General features: G+C 38.8%; 1 protein-coding gene across 2 annotated transcripts in view; it reads right to left on the minus strand.

Moving 5' to 3' along the window:
- Positions 1-26,550, minus strand: part of LOC138333859 (uncharacterized) — a 126,285-nt gene that overhangs the window by 26,200 nt on the left and 73,535 nt on the right. For both annotated transcript variants that reach the window (XM_069282493.1, XM_069282492.1), the window contains one exon: positions 981-1,142. In XM_069282493.1, the coding sequence (XP_069138594.1) occupies positions 981-1,142 (162 nt within the window). The remainder of the gene's footprint in view (positions 1-980; positions 1,143-26,550) is intronic.

The raw sequence follows: 26,550 nt of genomic DNA on the forward strand, positions 1-26,550 counted from the left end.
TTATATTCCTATTAATAAAAATTATGCGATAAATAGAATCTTATACTTGTGACTATGTGATATGAAATTGCCTAAAGGTTCGTGGCATATCCAATTATTGAACTTGTTTAATAAATTCCATTTTACATATAGCCACTCATGTAAGATCATCTCTAGATATGAGATTGTCTTATTAAGGCTTTCTCCGCCAATGTAATCAATTTTCTACAATAATTTGTCGCTCAAGTTTTTAAGTTGTCCATGAAACACATCAGCTAGGATGTCTGGATAAGTTCTACAAATTATAGGTACATTTTCCATAACTTTCTTCAGAAGCAACTCATAAAATCATACCAAAACTGTCTGAAATAAATATAGAAAGTTGAAATATATCAAAAACTTTCTGTTACAAGCATGCATGAAGCCGATTTATGTGTCAATAAATCACTACTTTTGACATGTCCTCATATGGATTACAACTGGTTATGGGACAAAAGTACAAAAGAAAATTGAATTTTAATTTTCCTATAGGACAAACAAAATGGTGCTTAAGTACGTTCCACCAATATAGATTTCTGTCTAAACAAACATCTTAATCAAGTACATCAATCAAAATTCGTTTTATTAATTTTATGATATAGCCTTGAGGAAAGTATAAAGTCTTTAAATAAAGAAGTATTATAGTTCTTTGCTTTGAAAAGATAAAATTACACATGTATTATAACTTGAAGAAGTTAATGAGATGTAGGTTAAATATCAGAAAGTAGGTCACAGTGACCTATTTTTTCCATATGAACTTTTATTCAATCAGATGTAAAATTAAAACATGAGATATATTGATGCATGTCCATATCAATGGGCATACAGCTATTTGCATACTGATCGATACATGCATATGTGAACGTCTTCAGGCAAAAACAAATATTGTGCTTATAATTTTCAGTGACCTAATTCTAATGTGTGGCAGTATATGCCTCAAAAATAAATCTATGGTAGTATACCTGTGACAGCAGCTGAAAAGGCCTCTCCACACGAGATTTCAGTAATCTTTCCCCGGAGTTTGTTATGTTTTAGTGGCTGAGGTTCTGACAGAAATAAAACTTTGTCACCGTGACCTAATTGTCCATCAACTCCAGATCCCCAACTGTACACGTTTCCTGAAGCTGGAATATATATATAAAAAAAATGGTTAGGAAGCTTCAAGAAGGAAAATTTTAAGTCCTTAGTATGATAAATTACATGTAACTAAAATTAATTTTAAACACATAGACTTTCTTTTTTTGATTGTTTTTTTTTTTTTTTTTAAATTCATAGTTTACCTCTGTATTTTATAACTAAACAAGAGGCTTATGAGCCTTTACAGCCACCCCCCTGGCATTAGATACAAATTAGCTATGTCATTTACTATAGCCAATTGATATCTTTTATTCTTTTTGACAAAGAATTCACGAACTAGGAAACAACGCACTTGTGAAAAATATCAAAGTTTCCACCCCACTCGATGAAATATAACTTGTATTCATTAAGAAACAATGAATATCCTCTCTTGATGCGAATAAATGTATTACTCATTATTAGATGTGTCACTAACATCTTCATAGTTTTGAGTTGATAATCTGCGATATGGATGTTGTCTTGTTGACTATCCTCACATACTGGGATACCTAGTAAAACGGTGCAAAACATATAATGGAACTGTGAGCGAAATTTAATAATGAGTATTGCTTATAATCGGAAATGTATTTCATAAATTTGTAAATATATGGTGTATATTCACAAACATATTACATAAATCACCAACTATTGCATATATTTGCAGATTTATAGAGGTTCCCCAATAAGTGACTGTTGTTGATCATGTTTATCAAACCCGAGTTAGTTTATATTTTCAAATTAAAAAAAACCCACAAGCTTTAACGAGTTCTACTGGTACTATTTATTTATTTTAACTTTTCATAACATTTGATTGAATTTTATTCATATGTCTTAATTATTATCATTATCAATGCCAGAAAATATTGCTATTACCCATCTGACTTACAACTGTTACAACATAATTTTTGACAGATGTCCAAAAAAGATGGCGATCTACTAGATCGATGTTGACAAGGTAATTGTCTGCACATAAGACCCCCTACCACTTTTGACCTTTATTTCTTAGGGTGAGGGGAGGGGGTCTTATTTGCAGTGAAATACGATAGTAGTCCATGCAATAACATTAAATTGAAATAATTAAAAGCCTATAGACACAATAAAAGAAAACTATTCTAAACGTTTCATTGAAGACTTAATTCCTGCAGAGTCATCCTGAATGAGCCAATATGTATAGTTTAAGATAGAGGAAAGCCAGAGTTTCCAGAGAAAAATCAGTCAGTACATGGCAACTGGCTAAGGTATAGATTTTGAAATTGTATTCCTGAGGTGGAGATATGTCAAAATACCTCACCCATGAGCACTTGGCCACTTGGCCCCAGGCTTGTTAGCATACCATGTAAGTGATGCATTTTAATTTCATACATATTCCTATGATTCTTAGCTAATATCTGAATAGCTATAAGATATAGCAATACCCAAAATCAAGAGAGTAGGGCTTTTTGTAAATCACTCTAAAATGTTGATAAAACGGCGATACCTTTTTCTTTAGATGTAATTTTCACCATAAATCTGACATTTTTTCTATAAAATGTTTTGTGCAGGAAGTACTAAATCATGAAGTATAGTAATTTCTGATACCACATATTGTTGTATTTTTCATTCTTTGAACCCCACCCCCCCCCCCCCCAATTTCTGCAATATTCAATTTGTGATAAAATGCCAACTCCGTGAAGTTATGGCTGCCAAGTGAATACCGCTCTGATATGTCTGCTACTGATGTGCACGTACAAAGTCACCTTAATCCTGCAAGGCATGTGTGCAATTAAATTGTAATAAACCTGCAAGTCGTATGTTTAGCAACACAAACACAGTAACAAGCCAGATTAATTGAGCTGGCTGTAAGACCATTATTTTAGCGACTTTGTATCTGGCAGGCATTGTAAGCCCATAATTAGAACAAAACAAACCAAGATCACTATAAAAGATACCAACACCTTCCCAGCTGATTACGCCCCGTCATCTGGTTTGTTCTTCCGAAGAAACCCCCTGTTTGTCTGGCCTCGGGCGAACCACGCTGGCGCAGGAAGCCATCCAACGCAGGCGACTTTCCGTTCTCTTGTTGATCACCCAATAGCAACGTTTTGCCCCGATACAAAACAATCTGGTTGTCGGTACAGGTGTTGATTATATGCAGTCTGCTAATATTTCAAACCAATCCCAAGCTAGCCCAGAGGGTCGACACGGATACACTGCAGAAACAACCAAACTGCACTTGATCTAGAGATGTTCATGGCGAGAAAGTCGACACTATAGGTGACAATGGCAACCTTCATAGAGGCTGACAGATCATGACTTAGAAATAGGTACAGACTAGTGATTATCTCATCAATGATCTCCATAAAGGCTGACAGATCAGTGACTTAGAAATAGGCAGAGTCAGGTACATGGTAAACCAGTAACTATTTCATCAACAATCTCCATAACGGCAGACAGATCAGTGACTTAGATATAGGCAGAGTCAGGTACATGGTAAACCAGTAACTATTTCATCAACAATCTCCATAACGGCTGACAGATCAGTGACTTAGATATAGGCAAAGTCACATATGTAGTAAACTAGTGATTATCTCATCAATGATCTCCATTAAGGCTGACAGATCAGTGACTTAGAAATAGGTACAGAGTTATTAGATTTTTGGTAATACGTGGTAAATACCAGGTTTTAAAGATGAAACAAAGCCAGATAATTTGGAGAAAAATGACAGACCTACTCTAGTCTCTAAACATAGGGCAAGCAGTATAGCACCAATTGGACATGTAATATATGCCTCATACTTCATAAAACAAAGATTCAAGCTAATACCGTAGGTATTTTAAAAAACGAATCCAGGATAATTTGATCTCTATTTCACTTTAAAGACAGATCTGTTATTGCCCCCCCCCCTCCATCTCAAGGTGGTGCATTCCAAACCTTGGTGGGGCCGTAACAGCATACAGGTCACTGTTGGTATAAGTTTTTCTTCTGCATACTCCGGCTTATCTCAAATGCTACCAAGAGCTAAATCAGTAACATTCTCAAATTATATCCTGACAGACAGACAGTCAACACCATGGAGTAAAATCAAAGAAAATCAATTATCCACTTAAAAGTGCAAAGTGTATATGAGTTATGAGATATGATATATAGAGCTGTCCACAACGCCCCATAGATCAGTGATTTAATGACGAGTCTTGCCTCCCTGTCTCCTGTCTGTCACAGTCTGTACCTACAGCGTCACAGGTGACGGCCATATTGATGGATTGTACCATTAGAATCACCTCCCTTTATTCTCCTCATTATCATATAAGTCTTAGGTCATCATCAAATTGTGGTTTGTTGTTGTAAAAAGTTTTGGTTACCATATTCGATCAAATAAGCGCCCCTGGCGTTAAAAAAATAGAAAAAATAAAAAGGTGCTTAATAAGATGAAATTATTGCAAACCTATACAGTTTTGATAGTTTTGGTATTTTAATTTATGACTGGCCAACTATTGAAATTGAGGCCTCAAAAGAGGAAGGGATGCTAATAGGGGCATGTGCACTTATTGGGTCGAATACGGTAATATACTTTCTTTGGTTTTTTCAAGTTTTCTAGAAAAATCACTTTCATTTTCAGTATATTTGAAAACTATTCCAATTCCAACATATTTGTTTATTAATTAATTTTAATTAACTTAAAAACTTAGTCGTCATAGCCAAAGGAGGATGTCACATAATAGCATGCTAGACACCTTAACCACTTTGCCACCAGATGGCCTATATCGATCAACATGCTGTAAAACAACTTCCATTTATGTGCGATTTACTTTCACGAATTTCACAATCCAAATAAATTCGCAAAAGTTTTTCTCCACGAATTAATGTGTACATCATCTATATTGAGAGGACATATCATTGAATTGTTTAAATCCGCCATATTAATCTTCGTGAATTTTGTTTTGAAATGAAAATCGCAAAATTTAATAGCCACGAAAGAAAGATGGTTTGCAGTATATATGCAACAACATTATTGCACTGACAGTTATCTTTGAACTCATATTTATAATTTTTAAATCATATATAGTAAAGAAATATGTCAATAAATCTTTTGTTATTCATTAACTTACTTTTAAATGATCATATGACTATTGAAAATGTCCATGTGCACCAAAGCTAAACCCCTACTTAACCTATATGTTTGAACTTTAATATTCATGTATTCAATGCTATTTTATCAATTTTACACTATGCTATGATAAAAAGTGCCATGATGACGATGATGATGATGATGATAAATTTGATGAGGAAAATCTGGCGCAGTCAACATCTGCAGAATTTGACTGCATAACACAAACATCTTTCATTGTTATAAGTGCATTAAATGATATAAATATTCATACATACATACAGGCATACAATTACACCTTGCTATATATACAGAGAGAGATATACAAGATGAAAGATCATGCATTTATGAGAATGTGATGAGATTTACAAGACCAAAAGAGCATATAAAATACACACATTTTCAATCACAATTTCTACCACTGATTTTGATACAAGTCATAATAATTTATGACATGCAGTCATTTTTATATACTTCAAAAACTTCCTGATGATTTGATTTGTCTGACATTCTACTACTATCCCTCATTTTCTAGGTAGTTGTCTTTATTCTTCTACTATGACATCTGGGATTTTGCAGAAGTCAAAAATGCTAATTATTTACAAGACTAAACATACACCTTTAATTGTCAGATTACATAATGATATTATTCTATGTGAAATATTCCATGTAATGGTCACTTGCATTTAAAGATCTGATATACATGTATAAAATTTAATCTGACAAAATGGCAAGTTGATAAAGTATATATTATGAACAATAATCTAAGTGCCAAGGCCACTCATAGATGCTGTGAATGAAGGACTCAAACAAAGGAATAAAGAAATTGGTTTTTCATTTAAATAAACTTGTATTGAATTTAGTATACTAAGTGTGCAGTGTTGAATTTCGGAGTTCAACAAAATATATTTACAGTATACTGTATTTATTTTATGATATCTAAAGTTTTTCAAGAACAATAAGTTGAATAACTCATTTTCATGAAATAACTGAAATAAATTTTATATTTAAATTATTTCTGAATTTCAACACCAATGAAACCGGTTCAGAATCTGAGTATCATTTTTTTATAATTCTTTATTAATTACTAAATGATCAATTTCACCAATGTCTCTTCAAAAACAAAACAATAATAAGTTAACCTATCCATATCTAATATCCACTTAACATTTAAGAATATTTTCGGAAAAATATAGCATTTGAAATATTACCATATCCAGATATGTTTTGGTTTCCTTTTTCGAAAACTAATATGACTTTTGACTATTAAATCATGGTCAGATACTTTTGCCAAATAAAAGGTACATTATTTCATTACTTTTATCACTCGGCTTTCTTTTAAATTGACAAGAACGCTAGCCGTTAACATCAAGAAAACTTCATGTAATATATCGGACTTTAGCAAGTCTTCGTAAGCCTAACTTTAACAGTTAACTGGTTGGCGACATCATATGTGTGCATGTGGCGACATATTATCGTGAAGAACATTTTATCGTGATTTTTGCTTTGCTGACTTTTGACTGATAATAAATCATGGTCATACACTTTTGCCAAATAAAAGGTACGTTATTTGGTTACTTATAACACTCAAATTTCTTTTGAATTCATAAGAACGCTAAGATCAAGAAAACTTCATGCAATGCATCGGACTTTAGCAAGTCTTCATAAGGCTACCGTACATTACACGGCAATATAGGTTCATCTGTCACTTTAAGTTCCTTGTTCATATATATATATCTATATTATCATTATATTTTGTAAATTTATGTTGATAAATTTTGTACTTTTTCCCTTTCAATATAACGCAGTTGTCGATAAACAAAAGACACAACTCACAGTGACCATGCAGTGACAGAACAAGTGAGGAAACTCGTACTCAAAACTATCAAATTTTACTGCGCAATAATATCATCAGATATAGTTCGTCATTGCAACCAACACAAAAAACTTGATAAAGCATTATAAGAACTTTCTTTTGCAGGTAACTTCCTAACATTTGATTACAATAATCGATCAGTAGCATGAATTACCTGGTACCTAAAATTTAAATAAACATACACATTCCAAAATCCACTGAAAGTCTGCCGCGGAGGAAGACAGCGAAGAAGGCGTTGTTCGTGATTTTCGGGAGACCACTGAACTTGGAGTGATACAAATATCATAGAGTCCCAACTGAACACTTAAAACACTCCATCCATGGTGTATATATATGTACAAATTCAATATCTGTGGTTTTGAATATTGGGGTTTTATTTTTTTCAACAAAACAACTTTTAATTTTCAACGCGGAGTGGTTTCATTGTTTTGATGTGCACAGGCTCGCCGAGCGTACCTAAGAATGCTGTTTCACAGCATCAAAAACATCTTAATTACTACTTAAGTAACAATTATGAATATACCGATACAACACTGATGCATTGACATGGTTCACTAGACATGCCACAGATCAAGGATGTAATAGTGCAATGTTAAGTCCACCACAAAGGTTTTGCACAAAAATGAAATGCAAGATACAGATCACGCAAAAGGAAATTGTCACATTAAGGCCATTATAATTTTAGAATTAAAATCAAATAGCATTCACCAACTGTTACATTGAATTATCAGACTATATAACATAGGGTAGGTGAGGGCTAGTTTGAAGTGAGACAGGTTGTGGGTAAAGATAGCACCCTGAAGTACACCCTATGGTAAAGTGATCTCAACACTCATGGCTATATAGCACAGATAATTGTTTGGTAGATTGGTCTAATGTATTATTAACTGTTATTCAGAGTCATTGAGGGACATGCCAGGTTTAGTTGGAGGAAAGCCGGAGAAAAACCACAGACCTGCGGTCAGTACCTGGTAACTGACCAACACAAGATCGAAGATCATAAGAAAATAAACTAGAACTGTCGCCACAGTAGACAACTTATTATAATAACCCTTGCAGCACAAATTTTGTACTAATTCCAATAATAGAGGACATTGTAGAACCCTGTATAGTTTATTCAACTCTCCTTTATGTCAGAGTTCTGTGTGCCAAATTTTATCAAAATCTGTCAAGTAGTTTAGGAGGAGTTCGCCAGACAAAGTTGTGTCTACAGACAGACAAATGGACGGACAGACAACCTAATTCCAGTAACCCCCCCCCCCCCATCCCCTTTAATTTAGTTGGGAGGGGGGTATAATTATTGAAATATGCTAAAATTCTGCTTCGAAACCAAATCAATCATATTTCATTGAAAACTGTGCCTTTTACAGAATTTGGAGTGATTATTGAAACGGGGGTGTCTATTGAGAAGGGGGTGTGCAATGAAAAAGGGGTGGTTTATTTACAAGTATAAGATAGGTTGTAGGTTAAGATGGCTCCCTGCATAACACCCTGTAGTTTACCAAAGTGTCATTTCCATGACCCTAACACTATATAATACCTGTTGATTACAATTTTTTTATCTAGCACAGTGTGTTTTTGGCTCCATTATTGACTCTATCGCACCTGTAACTATCTCTGCCATTACATCTCTCTATTTCTTTACAGTTGTGAATTCACTTTAATATGAGGCTCTACTAGACTTAAGTTTAAGGTTCTAAAATATCTGTGTAAAATTATACTGATAATTGATGTAATTTATTATAACATGCATAAAAAGTTTGCAAAGTGATTTATTTCATTTCTTGAATGGCGATGTACATCACAACAATAAAATATTAAAATACCAGACCAATAAAACGCTTATGAAAATATGTTAACGGTCTGCTTTGAAACCAAATAAATTATATTTTAATGAAAGTCGCTGCGTCTTTTGCAGAAATAAAATGTTCTTATGTTTAGATATGTCTAGCTGAGAAAGTTCTTCTTTTCAAACACTTATGCACCTTTCATCTATAATGTATACATGAAAATTTGAAATTAACATACAGGCTAAATTCAACACTGCCAGACATTTATTATTCATATTATTTAATTTGATGTAATAGAAAAATTGTCATATATTATACACCATATATATTTATACATTGTAATAAATTGAATAATTGGGGGCACCTGCTTGGTCTAGATTGTAATTGCCCTTGGGAACCATAGGTATTAATAAAAAAAGACATCGCTAAATAATGTGTAGATTTAGCTGAACATTTATAGAGTAAAATATACAATTAATATTTTTTACGCCAAAAATATTCAAATATTCCAAGTCCAGGGGTGATATTTGAAGTCAAGACCACCCAAATAATGAAATGTAACCCAGAAATATGCATATTTTCAAATTTTAATAAGCAATCAAACTTAATTAGTAGCTGCACAAATCAGGCGTCATTTACCCTTTAATAAAGAAGCACATATGAACTAAATTCATATCGATCCATTGTATTAACGTTAACTTTACATATAGATTGCATGAGATAAGTTAATAATTAGCATATGGTTATAATCATGAATAATTAATTAATTGTATGTAATTCAGGGAATTGATGAAAAGTACATTGTACAATTGTATGTAGAACACAAGAAGGATGTATACCTTTCTATATAACAGGTAGGGTGCACGTGTATACCTGTCTATATAACACAGGTAGGGTGTGTACCTATCTATATAACACAGGTAGGGTGTGTATAACCTGTAGGGTATGTACCTCTATATAACACAGGTAGTGGTGGTATACCTGTCTATATAACACAGGTAGGGTGTATACCTGTCTATATAACACAGGTAGGGTTGTATACCTGTCTATATAACACAGGTAGGTAGTGTATACCTGTCTATATAACACCTGTACCTGTCTATATAACACAGGTAGGGTGTGTACAATACCTGTCTATATAACACAGGTAGGGTGTATACCTGTCTATATAACACAGGTCATATAACACAGGTGGTGTGTATACCTGTCTATATAACACAGGTAGGGTGTATACCTGTCTATATAACACAGGTAGGGTGTATACCTGTCTATATAACACAGGTAGGGTGTATACCTGTCTATATAACACAGGTAGGGTGTATACCTGTCTATATAACACAGGTAGGGTGTATACCTGTCTATATAACACAGGTAGGGTGTATACCTGTCTATATAACACAGGTAGGGTGTATACCTGTCTATATAACACAGGTAGGGTGTATACCTGTCTATATAACACAGGTAGGGTGTATACCTGTCTATATAACACAGGTAGGGTGTATACCTGTCTATATATACACAGGTAGGGGTGTATACCTGTCTATATAACACAGGTAGGGTGGTATACCTGTCTATATAACCTGTACCTCTATATAACACAGGTAGGGTGTATACCTGTCTATATAACACAGTAGGTGTGTATGTAGTCCTATAACCTGTCTATATAACACAGGTAGGGTGTATACCTGTCTATATAACACAGTTGGGTGTATACCTGTCTATATAACACAGGTAGGGTGTATAACTGTCTTACATAACACAGGTAGGGTGTGTACCTGTCTATATAACACAGGTAGGGTGTATACCTGTCTATATAACACAGGTAGGGTGTGTACCTGTCTTATATAACACTTGGTAGGGTGTGTATACCTGTTCTATATAACACAGGTAGGGTGTATACCTGTCTTCTATAACACAGGTAGGGTGTGTATACCTGTCTATATATAACACAGGTAGGGTGTGTATACCTGTCTATATAACACAGGGTGTAGGGTGTACCTGTATGTAACACAGGTAGGGTGTATACCTGTCTATATAACACAGGTAGGGTGTATACCTGTCTATATAACACAGGTAGGGTGTATACCTGTCTATATAACACAGGTAGGGTGTATACCTGTCTATATATAACACAGGTAAGGGTTGTATACCTGTCTATATAAACACAGGTAGGGTGTATACCTGTCTATATAACACAGGTAGGGTGTGTACCTGTCTATATAACACAGGTAGGGTGTATATCCTGTCTATATAACACAGGTAGGGTGTATACCTGTCTATATAACACAGGTAGGGTGTATACCTGTCTATATAACACAGGTAGGGTGTATACTGTCTATATAACACAGGTAGGGTGTTACCTGTATATATAACACAGGTAGGGTGTGTCATACCTGTCCTATATAAACACAGGTAGGTGATAATACCTGTCTATATAACACAGGTAGGGTGGTATAATACCTGTCTATATAACACAGGTAGAGTGTATACCTGTCTATATAACACAGGTAGGGTGTATACCTGTCTATATAACACAGGTAGGGTGTATACCTGTCTATATAACACAGGTAGGGTGTTATACCTGTCTATATAACACAGGTAGGGTGTATACCTGTCTATATAACACAGGTGGATGTATACCCTCTATATAACACAGGTAGGGTGTATACCTGTCTATATAACACAGTAGGGTATACCTGTGTATATACACAGGTAGGGGTGTGTATATATAACACAGGTAGGGTGTATACCTGTCTATATAACACAGGTAGGGTGTGTACCTGTCTATATAACACAGGTAGGGTGTGTATACCTGTCTATATAACACAGGTAGGGTGTATACCTGTCTATATAACACAGGTAGGGTGTATACCTGTCTATATAACACAGGTAGGGTGTATACCTGTCTATATAACACAGGTAGGGTGTATACCTGTCTATATAACACAGGTAGGGTGTATACCTGTCTATATAACACAGGTAGGGTGTATACCTGTCTATATAACACAGGTAGGGTGTGTACCTGTCTATATAACACAGGTAGGGTGTATAACTGTACCTGTCTATATATAACACAGGTAGGGTGTATACCTGTCTATATAACACAGGTAGGGTGTATACCTGTCTATATAACACAGGTAGGGTGTATACCTGTCTATATAACACAGGTAGGGTGTGTACACTGTCTATATAACACTATATAACACAGGTAGGGTGTATACCTGTCTATATAACACAGGTAGGGTGTGTACCTGTCTATATAACACAGGTAGGGTGTATACCTGTCTATATAACACAGGTAGGGTGTATACCTGTCTATATAACACAGGTAGGTGTGTACCTGTACCTGTCTATATAACACAGGTAGGGTGTGTACCTGTCCTATATAACACAGGTAGGGTGTATACCTGGTCTATATAACACAGGTAGGGTGTGTACCTGTCTATATAACACAGGTAGGGTGTATATACCTGTCTATATAACACAGGTAGGGTGTATACCTGTCTATATAACATAACTGTCTATATAACACAGGTAGGGTGTATACCTGTCTATATAACACAGGTAGGGTTTATATTAGTATTTATATAATGCAGTTAAATTACAATTCATTTCCAATTCTGAAGAAACTCACCGTTGCTGTCCAAATCATAACTAGATCCATTGAATTATTAACCAGGATTCATGAAGTCCACAATATAACAATAAAAGAAGACATTTTCTTTCATATGTTACCACAATGATGAGTCTGTAGTTATTGAAATTAAGAACACCTCCATTTGATTTTGAAATATTCACACATTTCTTAATGAAATGAACTAAAGATAACTATTTTGATGGTGCACTTTTAGTCAACCATGGCATTGTAAACCGAGGGTCTCACAGGGATGCCCTAATTGAAATTAAAAGAAATATAAATATTTCATTTTTGAAGTAGAATTTGAAGTATTTCTATAACAAATAACAACATAAATATTCTTATCGTATCTTAAAGAAATAAAGTTTATTTAAAGATAAAATTTGTTAGTATGTATTATTGTAGTGATGTAATCCTGTATGGTACCCCTGAAGTTTTACAAGGGTACGGCTGACTAGAGATGTAAAGGGTAGCCATCGTCTATATGACTCCTGCCGATGAGATATGGAAGTTAGGGACCCTCCGCCACTCCGACAACTCAATACACAATGGCTATTTAAACAGGACAGATCGAGTTCCCACTTTATTTCTAAAGAAGGAAAACAATGTTCAGACTGTTAATTAATAAAACACATGCCACTCCAATCTACTGCCAATTGTATGGCTTCCTAAATGTTGATAGGATTAAATACACCATAATAGTTCCCCTCCAATAACTATACAGTCAAACTTGCATGAGCGGTCACTTGAAGTAAATGCCCATGGTCCACCCGACGCAAAATACTATCTATATAATTAACCTTAAGTAAGCGGTCACCTGTCTAACGCGGCCAATAGTCACTATAATCTGCTCAGAGTCGTTATCGACACCCTTATTCAGCCGCCATTTTGTTCGAAAGTTGACATCCATGACCACAGTATTATACAGTAAACCAAGTTGTTTTCGTGTGTGATTTATTTTCGTGAATTTCGCTATCCAAGTATATTTACAAAAATGCATCTGTATGAATAAATACCTACAGCATTTACATTCAATTTTAAATCTGCGAATGTTAATATTCGTGAACTTGTTTTAGATTTAAATCGTGAAAATCAGTAACTACAAAAGAGATTTAATTGGTTCACAGTATTAACTGTCATGAAACTGAACATGATGGATAAACTTCATGTAAAATTAATTTTTATTTGTTTTCATACTTAATCTGACTTTCTGATTGGCAGATTCAATTTCATATGAAATGTGGCAATTTAAACAAAACAAAATAAATATTTTTTATTTGTTTTCATAATTAATCTGACTTTCTGATCGACAGATTCAACTTCATGTGAAATGCAGCAAACAAACAACAATGGGAGAGCCTTTCAAAACAAAATCATTGATTTTCAATTATTTGTTTTTATACTTATAATCTGACTCTCTGATTGGAAGATTCTTTTTCTTCATACTGTTATGAAGAAAAAAATCTGAGAATGGCGGGAAAAACCGACATTATGTAAACCACCTTTAGGAATGAGGACTTGTGGTAATGTAAACCACCTTTAGGAATAGGAGGACTTGTAAACCATTCGGATGACTTAGGAACCTTAATGATAAACCACCTTTAGGAATGAGGACTTTTGTGATAATGTTGTGAGGACTTAAAGATACACACCTGTATCAAGGGTATCTACCACTAAATATATACAATACATGTGCAGTGATGTGTGACAAAATTACAAATGTCAAGAATAAATACAAGGGAACAATAACTAACTACCTGCTAAACAAGGAGGTAAACTGTTAATTTGTACGCTTCACTTGAGCCGAAAAGTCTGCAAACACCTTGGAGTATTTAAACTTGAAGTAAAATGGATTCTGTTAAAACGTTCAATTTTGGTAATAATTACGGGCAATTTTAAAATATCGGTTCAGATTTTCATTTGTTAAACACTTAGTAAAAACTGCAGCGTGATTCCTATGATAGATCCAAAGTTAGTGTGTGGAAGCATTACAGCTGTATGACACCATTACAGACCAGACTGGGGTCATCCTTGGTTACCCAACCGTACAGACCTCGACACACATATTTACTCCCGACCCCTCATTTACATACCATCGAAAAACTACATAAAGAAATGCATACCCTGCAGTTGAGAGTGCAGAACTCGTCCGTCCCTGTAATGTATAGCCTTTAATTGGCATCTAAATGTCCTCGCACCGTCCATTAAGTTTAAAGCATCATGTTACATTGTTAGACTGTGAATACCTTTAAAGTGCCTGATTTACACAGAGCCAAGTTACTCAATCTGTTTGTCCCAACACCAAACCAATGATTTACAAGACAATGTTGTCACATCTATCTAAACACATCCAACATTCTTCTCATGCAATACAAGTCAAATTTACAAAAACAGAAATATGCTTAACTTATTCAGTCCCATCAGTACACCCGTCTACATAGAATCTACTGATGGTGACAACATCTTATACCCGGTAGGGATACATGGGTAAGGTAGTTTGCTAAAATAACAAATGTCTGTTAAGACATAAATATGCTCAATTCAATGAATCAAGCGATGGGATGGGACAAATGGGTGTAATACTATACTATTATATATAGTATATATAACCCCCCAAAATCCTCCCCCCCCCATCCTCATCATCTATGATGTTTTATCTATTTGGAATATAAATTCAATTTATCTAATGAATCCAAAGAATCCAAATAAGTACAACTATGTATGGATTGAACTGTAAATAAGATATAGATAATCATAGAAAATTCAGTTCCTTATGAATGCATCCTTAGAACAAAGATACCTTGGGACTTATCTACAGAAGATCTGATTGATGCCATCATGATATGTAATAAAAAAAAAAAAAAACTTTATTCATTTTACATCAATTGCAAACAAGAGTTATCCAACTTATGCAAATCACTCGATGGCCCAGATGTAAGAATTAGTGTGGGAATTAGTGTGGGAGGAAACCATTTCATGTCTGTATTAGGGATCAAACCCTGGCAAACTAGGTGAAAATGTTATGTAATCATGATGTCAACAGCATGATTGATAGTATCTGAATACAGTATAGATTAAAAAGTCGACCAATGTTTCAGAAAAAGTCTTCTAAGGAAGGGACCTATATAGGCAATGCCTGAAATCTAACCCTTTTGAAACTGTTTAAAAGTGAACTATCAGAAAAAGTACTTTTATCTCAACAGATCATTTTGATACTATTATCACCATGACCTAATAACACCCAACAAAATCAAGTCCTGCGTTTTGTAATTGTTATGGAAAGTAAAAAAAAACAACAAAAAAACATCTTAAAGCAGAGCAGAAGATAAATTGTAAATGGAGTAAAAAGGGCTGGTATTCAGACAGTTGGATAGATGGACACTCAGGGAACACAGGAAGCTGTAGTGGTATCCATGATTTTCAAGGTCACGTTTCCTGTAATCCATAATGACATGAGAAATCTGTGATACAATATCATATCCCTATTGGAGACTATCTCAATCTTATAATCCAATATCTATTAAGAAAACCATGTCAGTTGTTGGAGATAGCAGCATTTCACAACATACAACAAAACTTAACCTGGTCATTTCGGCCCTTTAGTCCTTTTGAAATTATCAAAATCCAGCCTTTTCTTCTTTAAATTGATTGTTCATACCTCTCACAACACTTATAATTCTATATTAATGTAGAAATCAAAGACAATTGTTACAGATAACGATATTTCAACACTTGCACTGAAACCTTAACCTGGTCATTCAGGCCCTTTGGGCCTCTTGAAATTCTCAAAAACAGCATTTTATTCCTTACATTATGATTCTTCATACCCATGACAACATTTATAATCCTATATTAATGTAGAAATTCAATGTCAATTGTTACTGATAACAGTATTTCAACACTTGCACCAAGACTTCAATGCCAATGTCCACGTCAGGGTGATTCCATAAGCCCCCCTCTCTTTAAGAGGCTAAAAATTGAAAAAAAAAATCAGATATATGACAGATGAAACAATACATTCTATTACATTCATAGAGCAATCTGTCATAGAAATGGTTACATAGAGAACAAAAACATATTTCTGGTGGATTAATTGTCAATTATCAAAGGTATCTATTAATCATTGATGGTGTGTACAGACTGGTTGTATCAGCCCCTCTCAGTCAGACAGAGCACATTGACCTGGTCCCAGGGTGACTGTGGTGGGATGAGGCACATGGCTGCCCCTAGTTCAGGATCTCTCTGGCTTTTTGTTTCACGATTATCAAAATGTTCATCTTTATTGAGCCATGATGACATTTCATATCCCGTCCAAATGTTAGCACCTTGGAGAATTTTAAAAGCCGCAATTGACAGCAGAGTTTGTACCAAGCATATGGTTGTTGGGGAGTCAACACTGTCATCTTTTGTATTTATGGTATAATCCAAGTTTGATATGGCCTTAAAGTTCACATAACTTATGATGAAATTATGACACAACATGGTCTGAAAGCTATCCTCAGTGACATGCTATTTGATACAAGCAGGAAAATGACTCGGGCTTCTCGTTATACTCCACTAATGCCCTGAAAAGCTGTCAACAATTATGGATTTATACATATATATTGGCCCATTAAAGAGGTCTAATGGGTAAAATTATACTCATACACACAACATCAAAAATGCAATTTTTGCATTCTTCATGAAAAGTTATACACAATTTTTTTTTATACATATATTGACTTTATTCACGTTATTGACATTATTTGACTCTCCATTTCTTCCCCCAGATTTTGATATTTTTATCTTTATATAAATGATTAAATAGGGGACATTTTGAAACTCGAGAATCCATCATCGTCTAAATGTACTAGGTGTTGGATGAATATGTTGATATTCCACTAGTCGAATACGACCCTTCCGGACATTTGATTGGTATAGATTTAAACTTTGACCCAAACTACTTTTTTCTCAGTGGTACGTCAAATTGTTAATGTCATTGAAAATTGAATGACGTCATACTGCTGTAGTCTGATCGCTGCATGCATACATGCAGAACAAACAAGCGCGAAAATCAGATGTGTGCATGCTGGCATCGGAATGCATGATTTCTTATTTGTAGAATAAACTCAACTCAACTCAAACATGATACTTCGTTGTATTTGCATGGTTACTGTTATTTCTAGCCGTACGAGGCCCCTTACGGTGATTTTATTGATGCACTTTTACTTGGCTTGAACTTGGTTACACGCCGGTATGATGATCATTTGGCCGGAAGTGGATGTCACTTTACCATAAACATGACTGCATGTATAGTTTGACAGCGAGTAGTTTATTTGTCACACACCTATATTACTCCAACTCAAAAAGACGTTCAGTATGTAGGAATGTATGGAATAGATGTTCATAATTAAAATGATTCATTATTCATACATTTATAATACAATTATGGTACATTTTTTAATATTAATGAGTGCATATTTGCTTATGAAGATATCACTACTGGTACATCATTTTTTGCACATATGTCAGCAAATAACGTTGTCTTATTTTGGCCTTCTAGTAGATGATTTAATTGTGATATAAATAGGTCACACAACTCGGGGTTATTGGATATGGAATTAATTTCACACTCGTAAGTTAATTTTTTTAAAGTTATAGCACACAATCAATAAAGCTTGTGTCTTTTGCAATTTGCGAAAAAATAACTCACCTGTGTGAAATAAATTCCATATCCAACAACTACTCATTGTGTAACTCTATATAGCTCATACTGAATTACTACTAAATTAGATTTTTGGGTTCTATTATGTCACTACAGCCTTAATGCCACTCAGATGAGCTACATTTAAGCTATATTTATTTAATATGGCAATCACTATAAATTTCATCTGTTTTAATTTTGTTTTTGTCAATTTCTATAAACAGCACATGGTTATTTTACAGGAACCACATAATATCACATTAGTTCACCAACTGTGGGTCGCTAGTTCAAAATCTATGCGGGACATATGTAAGATTATATGACTCTTTCATATGTACATATGTAGGATAGAACTATTCCACCCGAGGGTACAGAATTTTGGGTCAGAACCGAGGCTTGCCGAGGTTTCTGAACCAAAATTCTGTACCCGAGGGTGGAATAGTTCTATCCTACATAATTTACATATGAAAGAGTTATTTTCTCACATTGCTTGTCGAATTATTTGCACGAAAGGTGAGGCAGCCATTTTGTGACAAAATCTTAACTTCTTAAATAATCGATCAATTTTAAAAATAAGAACGTCATTCGAAAGAGCTCATCAAAGTTTGGTTTATATTAAAAATATAAACAAGAAATCTTAGGTAAAACGGTTTGAAATGCAAATTAAACAAATGAAATGGTAAATAAATCCGACAAATCAATCGAAACAGAAGGAAAATGACGTCAACTTTGGCTGACATGACGTCATCTCATTGTTTTTTCAATTGTGACGTCACAGCTATGTAAGATAGATTTATCTTACATAGCTGTCTCTCATGGGACAACTCTATCTTACATGGCTAGCTATGTGAGAAATTAGTATCCCCTATATAGGATATGTATCCAATACTTATCCTATATATCCAATACTTATCCTACCCATAGGATATGTATCCCCCCATAGGATAAGTATCTGCCCCTAGTGGCATCAAACCTATTCTATACATTGATGCTGAAAATAATAATTTTATCTCATAGAAAGTTAAATAAAATTTGTTGGGGGAAGGGGGGGATAGTATACTTATCCTAGAAATGGAGGGGATACATATCCTATGGCCATTTTTTTTATCCGGATACCCATTCTACAGTCTGATTTAGTATCCAGATATATATACATATCATGTGAGGGATACAAATCCCACATATGGCACCAGTATATATATATTTGAAGGATTTTTTCAAATAGGTCGCAGTTCAGAGATATGCAGTATCAACATATGTAGCTGGATTACTTTGGGAGACAAAAACCAAAGCTGTTAAGATTGATAATGATGAATTGCTGACATTTTTTCTGTCCTTCCAAAACTAGTCTAAAAACAAATCTCTTTATCTGTTGTCATGGCAACTGGCCTTTTTATATATTGATACAAGCATACCAGAGTAATACGACATGTCATAGGTTTGATCCGAGTCACTGTGACTTTTTGAAAGATGGCTCCGAAGATGATTAGAACATGGCAGAGTGCAGCATTTTTATAGCCAGAATATTGACAAGGATTACCTCTTGTATCCATTAATGTCTAGCCTGGTCAAGTTAGTGGAAAGATAGAGTGAGTTATCTCCCCTGCATGCTAATGAGGGGGACATTTGAGAGGTCAGGGCTGTTTTAATTTGACCCCACATTAGCCCTCATGTCAGATAGCACAGGGGTCTAAACATGGCAACGGCAGGAAACCTCATCTAGGCTTACATGTCTTCTTAATGAGGTGAACGTTAAACTAATAAGAACGAGGTTTTATGAGGAGAAATTGTGACAGACAATCTCCGATGGCACCATAGTTTGCTAAAATACTTACAAAATGATTCATAACCACATTTTCATTCCAATGCTATTAACTGGTCAACTTTCCCAGGTATATCACATTAGAAAATTGTGTGAAAGATGATAAATCCGTAGTTTATTTGTTGTATGAAATAACAAAGTTAATTAATATTGATATTAAAATAAAGTATTTTCCTTCTTCCTTCTTAGAGATTTGGAACATGTATATATGATATATAATGTTAATTTAATTAATTTAATTCTATAAAATCTCTGGTAAGATTGTATAATTAATAAATTTTAGGAGATATCAATGAAGCTAACAAGTTTACAGCCCATCGTCACCACCTCTGCGTGTATTCATCACAATGTCACATTTAATTGACATATACACACAAGTTATGTGAATAAAAACTTTCATTATGAATTCATTAATTATACATTTGGTGCTCACAGAGACGTAAATGTCAGCCGAAGTGAATGACTGTATAGTGTTAGTACTATAGTGACAATGAATTATCTTTGTCTCACCTACAGGCTACTACTAAGGGCCAAACTGGTCAGTGATCTATGTGTGGGATGTACTAGTAACTAATTCTAGTACCCCCTACCCTCTACCCCATACCCTATACCTCTACCTCTACCTCCTACCCTCTACCCCATACTCCCTACCCTCTACCTCCTACCCTCTACCCCATACTCCATACCCCCTACCCTCTACCTCCTACCCCATACCCCCTACCCTCTACCTCCTACCCTCTGACCCCCAACCTCTACCTTCTATCCCTACCCTCTACCCCATACTCCATACCCCCTACCCTCTATCCCTACCCTCTGACCCCCAACCTCTACCTTCTATCCCTACCCTCTACCCCTATTACCCTCTATCCCCTACCCTCTACCCCTACCTTCTGCCCCCTACCTCCTACCCTCGACTCAAACACACTACCATCTACTCCTTACCATCTACCCCTACCCCTACTTCCTACCCTCTATTCCCTACCTCCTAATCTCTACCCTCTATCCTACCCTCTACTTCCTATCCTCAATCCCCTACCTCCTAACCCCTACCCTCTACCCTCTACTTCCTATTCTCTATCCCTTCCCTCCTAACAACTACCCTCTATCCCCTCTAATCTCCTACCCTCTATCCCCTCCTCTACCTCTATCCCCTACCCTCTATCCCCTCCCTCCTAACCTCTACCCTCTATCCCCTATCCTCTACCCTCTATCCCCCCTCTATCCCCTAACCTCTACCCTCTATCCCCTATCCTCTACCCTCTATCCCCTATCCTCTACCCTCTATCCCTATCCTCTACCCTCTACCCCTATCCTCAACCCTCTATCCCCTATCCTCTACCCTCTATCCCCTACCTCTCTCCCCTTCCCCTACCCTCTATCCCCTATCCCCTTATCCTCTACCCTCTATCCCCTATCCTCTACCCTCTATCCCCTATCCTCAACCCTCTATCCCCTACCCTCTACCCTATCCCCTATCCTCAACCTCTATCCCCTATCCTAACCCTCTATCCCCTATCCTCTACCCTCTATCCCCTATCCTCTACCCTCTATCCCCTATCCTCTACCCTCTATCCCCTATCCTCAACCCTCTATCCCCTATCCTCAACCCTCTATCCCCTATCCTCAACCCTCTATCCCCTATCCTCAACCTCTATCCCCTATCCTCTACCCTCTATCCCCTATCCTCAACCCTCTATCCCCTATCCCTACCCTCTATCCCCTATCCTCTAACCCTCTATCCCCTATCCTCTACCCTCTATCCCCTACCCTCTATCCCCTATCCTCTACCCCCTATCCCTCTATCCTCTACCCTCTATCCCCTCAACCCTCTATCCCCTATCCTCTACCCTCTATCCCCTATCCCTCCCCTCTATCCCCTATCCCCTACCCTCTATCCCTCTATCCCCTATCCTCTACCCTCTATCCCCTATCCTCTACCCTCTATCCCCTATCCTCAACCCTCTATCCCCTCCCTCCTCTAACCCTCTATATCCCCTATCCTCAACCCTCTATCCCCTATCCTCTACCCTCTATCCCCCTATCCTCAACCCTCTACCCTCTATCCTCTACCCTCTATCCCCCTACCCTCTACCCTCTATCCCCCTATCCTCTACCCTCTATCCCCTATACCTCTACCCTCTATCCCCTATCCTCTACCCTCTATCCCCTATCCCCTACCCTCTATCCCCTATCCTCTACCCTCTATCCCCTATCCTCTACCCTCTATCCCCCTATCCTCTACCCTCTATCCCCTATCCTCTACCCTCTATCCCCTATCCTCTACCCTCTATCCCCTATCCTCTACCCTCTATCCCCTATCCTCTACCCTCTATCCCCTATCCTCTACCCTCTATCCCCTATCTCCTCCTCAAACCCCTACCCTCTATCCCCTATCCTCTACCCTCTATCCCCTATCCTCTACCCCTCTATCCCCTATCCTCTACCCCTATCCCCTATCCTCTACCCTCTATCCCCTATCCTCTACCCTCTATCCCCTATCCTCTACCCTCTATCCCCTATCCTCTACCCTCTATCCCCATCCTCTACCCTCTATCCCCTATCCTCTACCCTCTATCCCCTATCCTCTACCCTCTATCCCCTATCCTCTACCCTCTATCCTATCCTCTACCCTCTATCCCCTATCCTCTACCCTCTATCCCCTATCCTCTACCCTCTATCCCCTATCCTCTACCCTCTATCCCCTATCCTCTATCCTCTATCCCCTATCCTCTACCCTCTATCCCCTATCCTCTACCCTCTATCCCCTATCCTCTACCCTCTATCCCCTAACCTCTACCCTCCCCTATCCTCTATCCTCTAACCCTCTATCCTCTAACCCCCCTATCCTCAACCCTCTATCCCCTACCCTCTACCCCCTATCCTCTACCCTCTATCCCCTATCCTCTACCCTCTATCCCCTATCCTCTACCCTCTATCCCCTATCCTCTACCCTCTATCCCCTATCCTCTACCCTCTATCCCCTATCCTCTACCCTCTATCCCCTATCCTCTACCCTCTATCCCCTATCCTCTACCCTCTATCCCCTATCCCTCTACCCTCTATCCCCTATCCCTACCTCTACCCCTCTATCCCCTATCCTCTACCCTCTATCCCCTATCCCTACCCTCTATCCCTCTATCCTCTACCCTCTATCCCCTATCTACCCTCTATCCCCTCTACCCTCTATCCCTACCCTATCCCTCCTACCCTCTATACCCCTATCCCTCTACCCTCTATCCCCTATCCTCTACCCTCTATCCCCTATCCTCTACCCTCTATCCCCTATCCTCTACCCTCTATCCCCTCTACCCTCTATCCCCTCTATCTATCCCCTATCCTCTACCCTCTATCCCCTATCCTCTACCCTCTATCCCCTATCACCCTCTCCCCTACCCCCTCTATCCCCTATCCTCTATCCCTCTATCCCCTATCCCCTATCCTCTACCCCTCCCCTATCCCTCTACCCCTCTATCCCCTAACCTCTACCCTCTATCCCCTATCCTCTAACCCTCTATCCCCTATCCTCTACCCTCTATCTATCCCCTATCCTCTACCCTCTATCCCCTATCCTCTACCCTCTATCCCCTATCCTCTACCCTCTATCCCCTATCCTCTACCCTCTATCCCCTATCCCTCTACCCTCTATCCCCTATCCTCTACCCTCTATCCCCTATCCTCAACCCTCTATCCCCTATCCTCTACCCTCCTAACCCTCTATCCTCTATCTCCCCTATCCCCTATCTCTACCCTCTACCCCCCCTATCCTCTAACCCTCTATCCCCTATCCTCTACCCTCTATCCCCTATCCCTCTATCCTCAACCTATCCCTCTATCCCCTATCCTCAACCCTCTATCCCCTATCCTCTACCCTCTATCCCCTATCCCCCTACCCTCTATCCCCTATCCTCAACCCTCTATCCCCTATCCTCTACCCTCTATCCCCTATCCTCTACCCTCTATCCCCCTATCCTCTACCCTCTATCCCCTATCCTCTACCCTCTATCCCCTATCCTCTACCCTCTATCCCCTAATCCTCTACCCCTATCCCTACCACCTACCCCTACCCTCTATCCCCTATCCTCTACCCTCCTATCCCCCTATCCTCTATCCCCTACCCTATCCTCTATCCCCTATCCCCTATCCTCTATCCCCTATCCTCTATCCCCTATCCCCTATCCTCTAATCCCCCTACCCCTCTAATCCCCTACCCTCTACCCCCCTCCCCCCCCAATCCCTCTAGCGCCTAGCTCCTCTACCCCTCCTATCCGCTACCCTACTACCCTCCAATATCCCCTATCCCAAATCTACCCTCTATCCGCCCTACATCCTCTATCCCCTACCCTCTATCCCTCTATCCCTCTATCCCTCTCCTCCTCTATCCTCTAACCTCCTATCCCTCAATCCTCTACGACCCTCTATACCCTACCCGCAAAATACCCTCTATCCCACTATCCTCTATCCGCCTCGAACATCCCCTATGCCTCTATCCCTCGTAGTCCCCCTAACCTCTATCCTCTATCCCCTACCCCTCTAACGCCCCTACCCCTATCATACCCTCTATCCCTTCTATTCCGCTCTATCCCAATCTCTATCACCTCTACCCTTCTATCCCTCCTATCCCCTATCATCTACCCTCACTATCAACTTACCATCGAATCCCTTATAAACCTATCTCTACCACATACCCAGCCCTCTTTCCTCTACCCCTGCTGATCCCCCTATCCCCCATACTCTAGCCGCCCTTTCCTCTACCCATATCCTTTAACCCCTACCCCCGCTATCCATCCCTCCTAACCCCTATCACTCGCATATCACTACCCTCTAATCCTCGACCCTCTAACCACCCACCGCCATCCCTACCCAGCTATCCCCTAAAAACCATCTATCCGGCCTACCCTCTTATCCCAGCCCTCCTGTCCCGTGCCCTCTAGTCCCCGACCCCTTTATCCCCTAGCCTCTAACCCGCATCCCTATCCCCACCCTCTATCCCCTCCCTTCCTATACCCCCTACCCTCTATCCCCTACCCTCTATTCCCCACCATCTATCCCCTCCCTCCTATCCCCTATCTATACCCCCTACCCTCCCTCTACCCTCTATCCCCTATCCCTCTACCCTACCCTCTATCCCCTATCCTCTACCCCTACCCTATCCCCTACCCTCTATCCCCTACCCCTACCCCTATCCTCTATCCCTCCCCTCTACCCCTATACCCCCCCTATCCCTATCCCCTACCCCTCTATCCTACCTACCCTATCCCCTACCCCTCTATCCCTACCCTACCCTATCCCCTACCCCTACCCTCTATCCCCTACCCTCTACCCCCTACCCTATGTACATATCCCCTCTATCCCTACCCCTCTACCTGTCCCCCTCCCCTCTATCCCTACCCCTACTATCCCCTATCCCTCTATCCCTCTAAAGTACCCCCTATACCTATCCCCTACCCTCCTATCCCCTCCCTAACCCTCTATCTCTATCCCAGTACCCTCTATCCCCTATCCTCTACCCTCCCCTACCCTCTATCCCTATCCCCTATCCCTACCCCTATCTATCCCTCTATCCCTACCCTCCCCCTAACTCCCTCTACCCCTCTACCCTCTATCCCCTATCCCTATACCTCTATCCCTCTCCTAACCCTAACCCCTACCCCTCCCTCATCCCCTATCTCTATCCCTACCCTCTATCCCTACCCTATCCTACTACCCCTATCCCTCCCCTATACCCCTAATCCCTACCCTCTATCCCCTATCCTCTACCCCTATCCCCTATCCTCTACCCTCCCTCTACTCCTCTATCCTCTATCCCTACCATCTACCCTCTATCCCCTATCCCTATCCCCACTCCCCTATCCCTACCCTCTATCCCCTACCCCCTCTATCCCTCTATCCCCTACCCCTCTATCCCTATCCCCTCCCCTATACCCCTACCCTCTATCCCCTACCCTCTATCCCTATCCCTCTATCCCTACCCTGTACCTACTAACCCCTCCCTATCCCCCCTACCCTCTATCCCCTACCCTATGTCTATCCTCTACCCTATCCCCTCCCTATCCCAGTACCCCTCCCTACCCTCTACCCTACCCTATCCCCTACAGTACCCTCCTCCCTCCCTCCATCCCTCTAACCCTCCCCTACCCTATCTATACCCTCTATCCCCTACCCTCTATCCCCTACCCTCTAACCCCTACCCCTCCCCCCTAACCCTCTATCCTCTATCCTACTCCTCTACCCTCTATCCCCTATCCCTCCCTCTACCCTCTATCCCTACCTAGTACCCCTCTATCCCTCCCTATGTACCCTAACTACCCCTCTATCCTCCCCTATCCTCTACCCTCTATCCCTATCCCCTCTACCCCTATCCCCTATCCTCTACCCTCTATCCCCTACCCTATACCCTCTATCCCCTAACCCTACCCTCTATCCTCTACCCTCTATCCCTCTATCCCTACCCTCTACCCTCTATCCCCCTACCCTATCCTCTACCCCTACCCTCCTCTAATCCTCTATCCCTCTATCCCCCTAC

The sequence above is a fragment of the Argopecten irradians genome, chromosome 10 (genome assembly GCF_041381155.1).
Source record: "Argopecten irradians isolate NY chromosome 10, Ai_NY, whole genome shotgun sequence".
In the NCBI taxonomy this organism is placed as follows: Eukaryota; Metazoa; Mollusca; class Bivalvia; order Pectinida; family Pectinidae; genus Argopecten; species Argopecten irradians.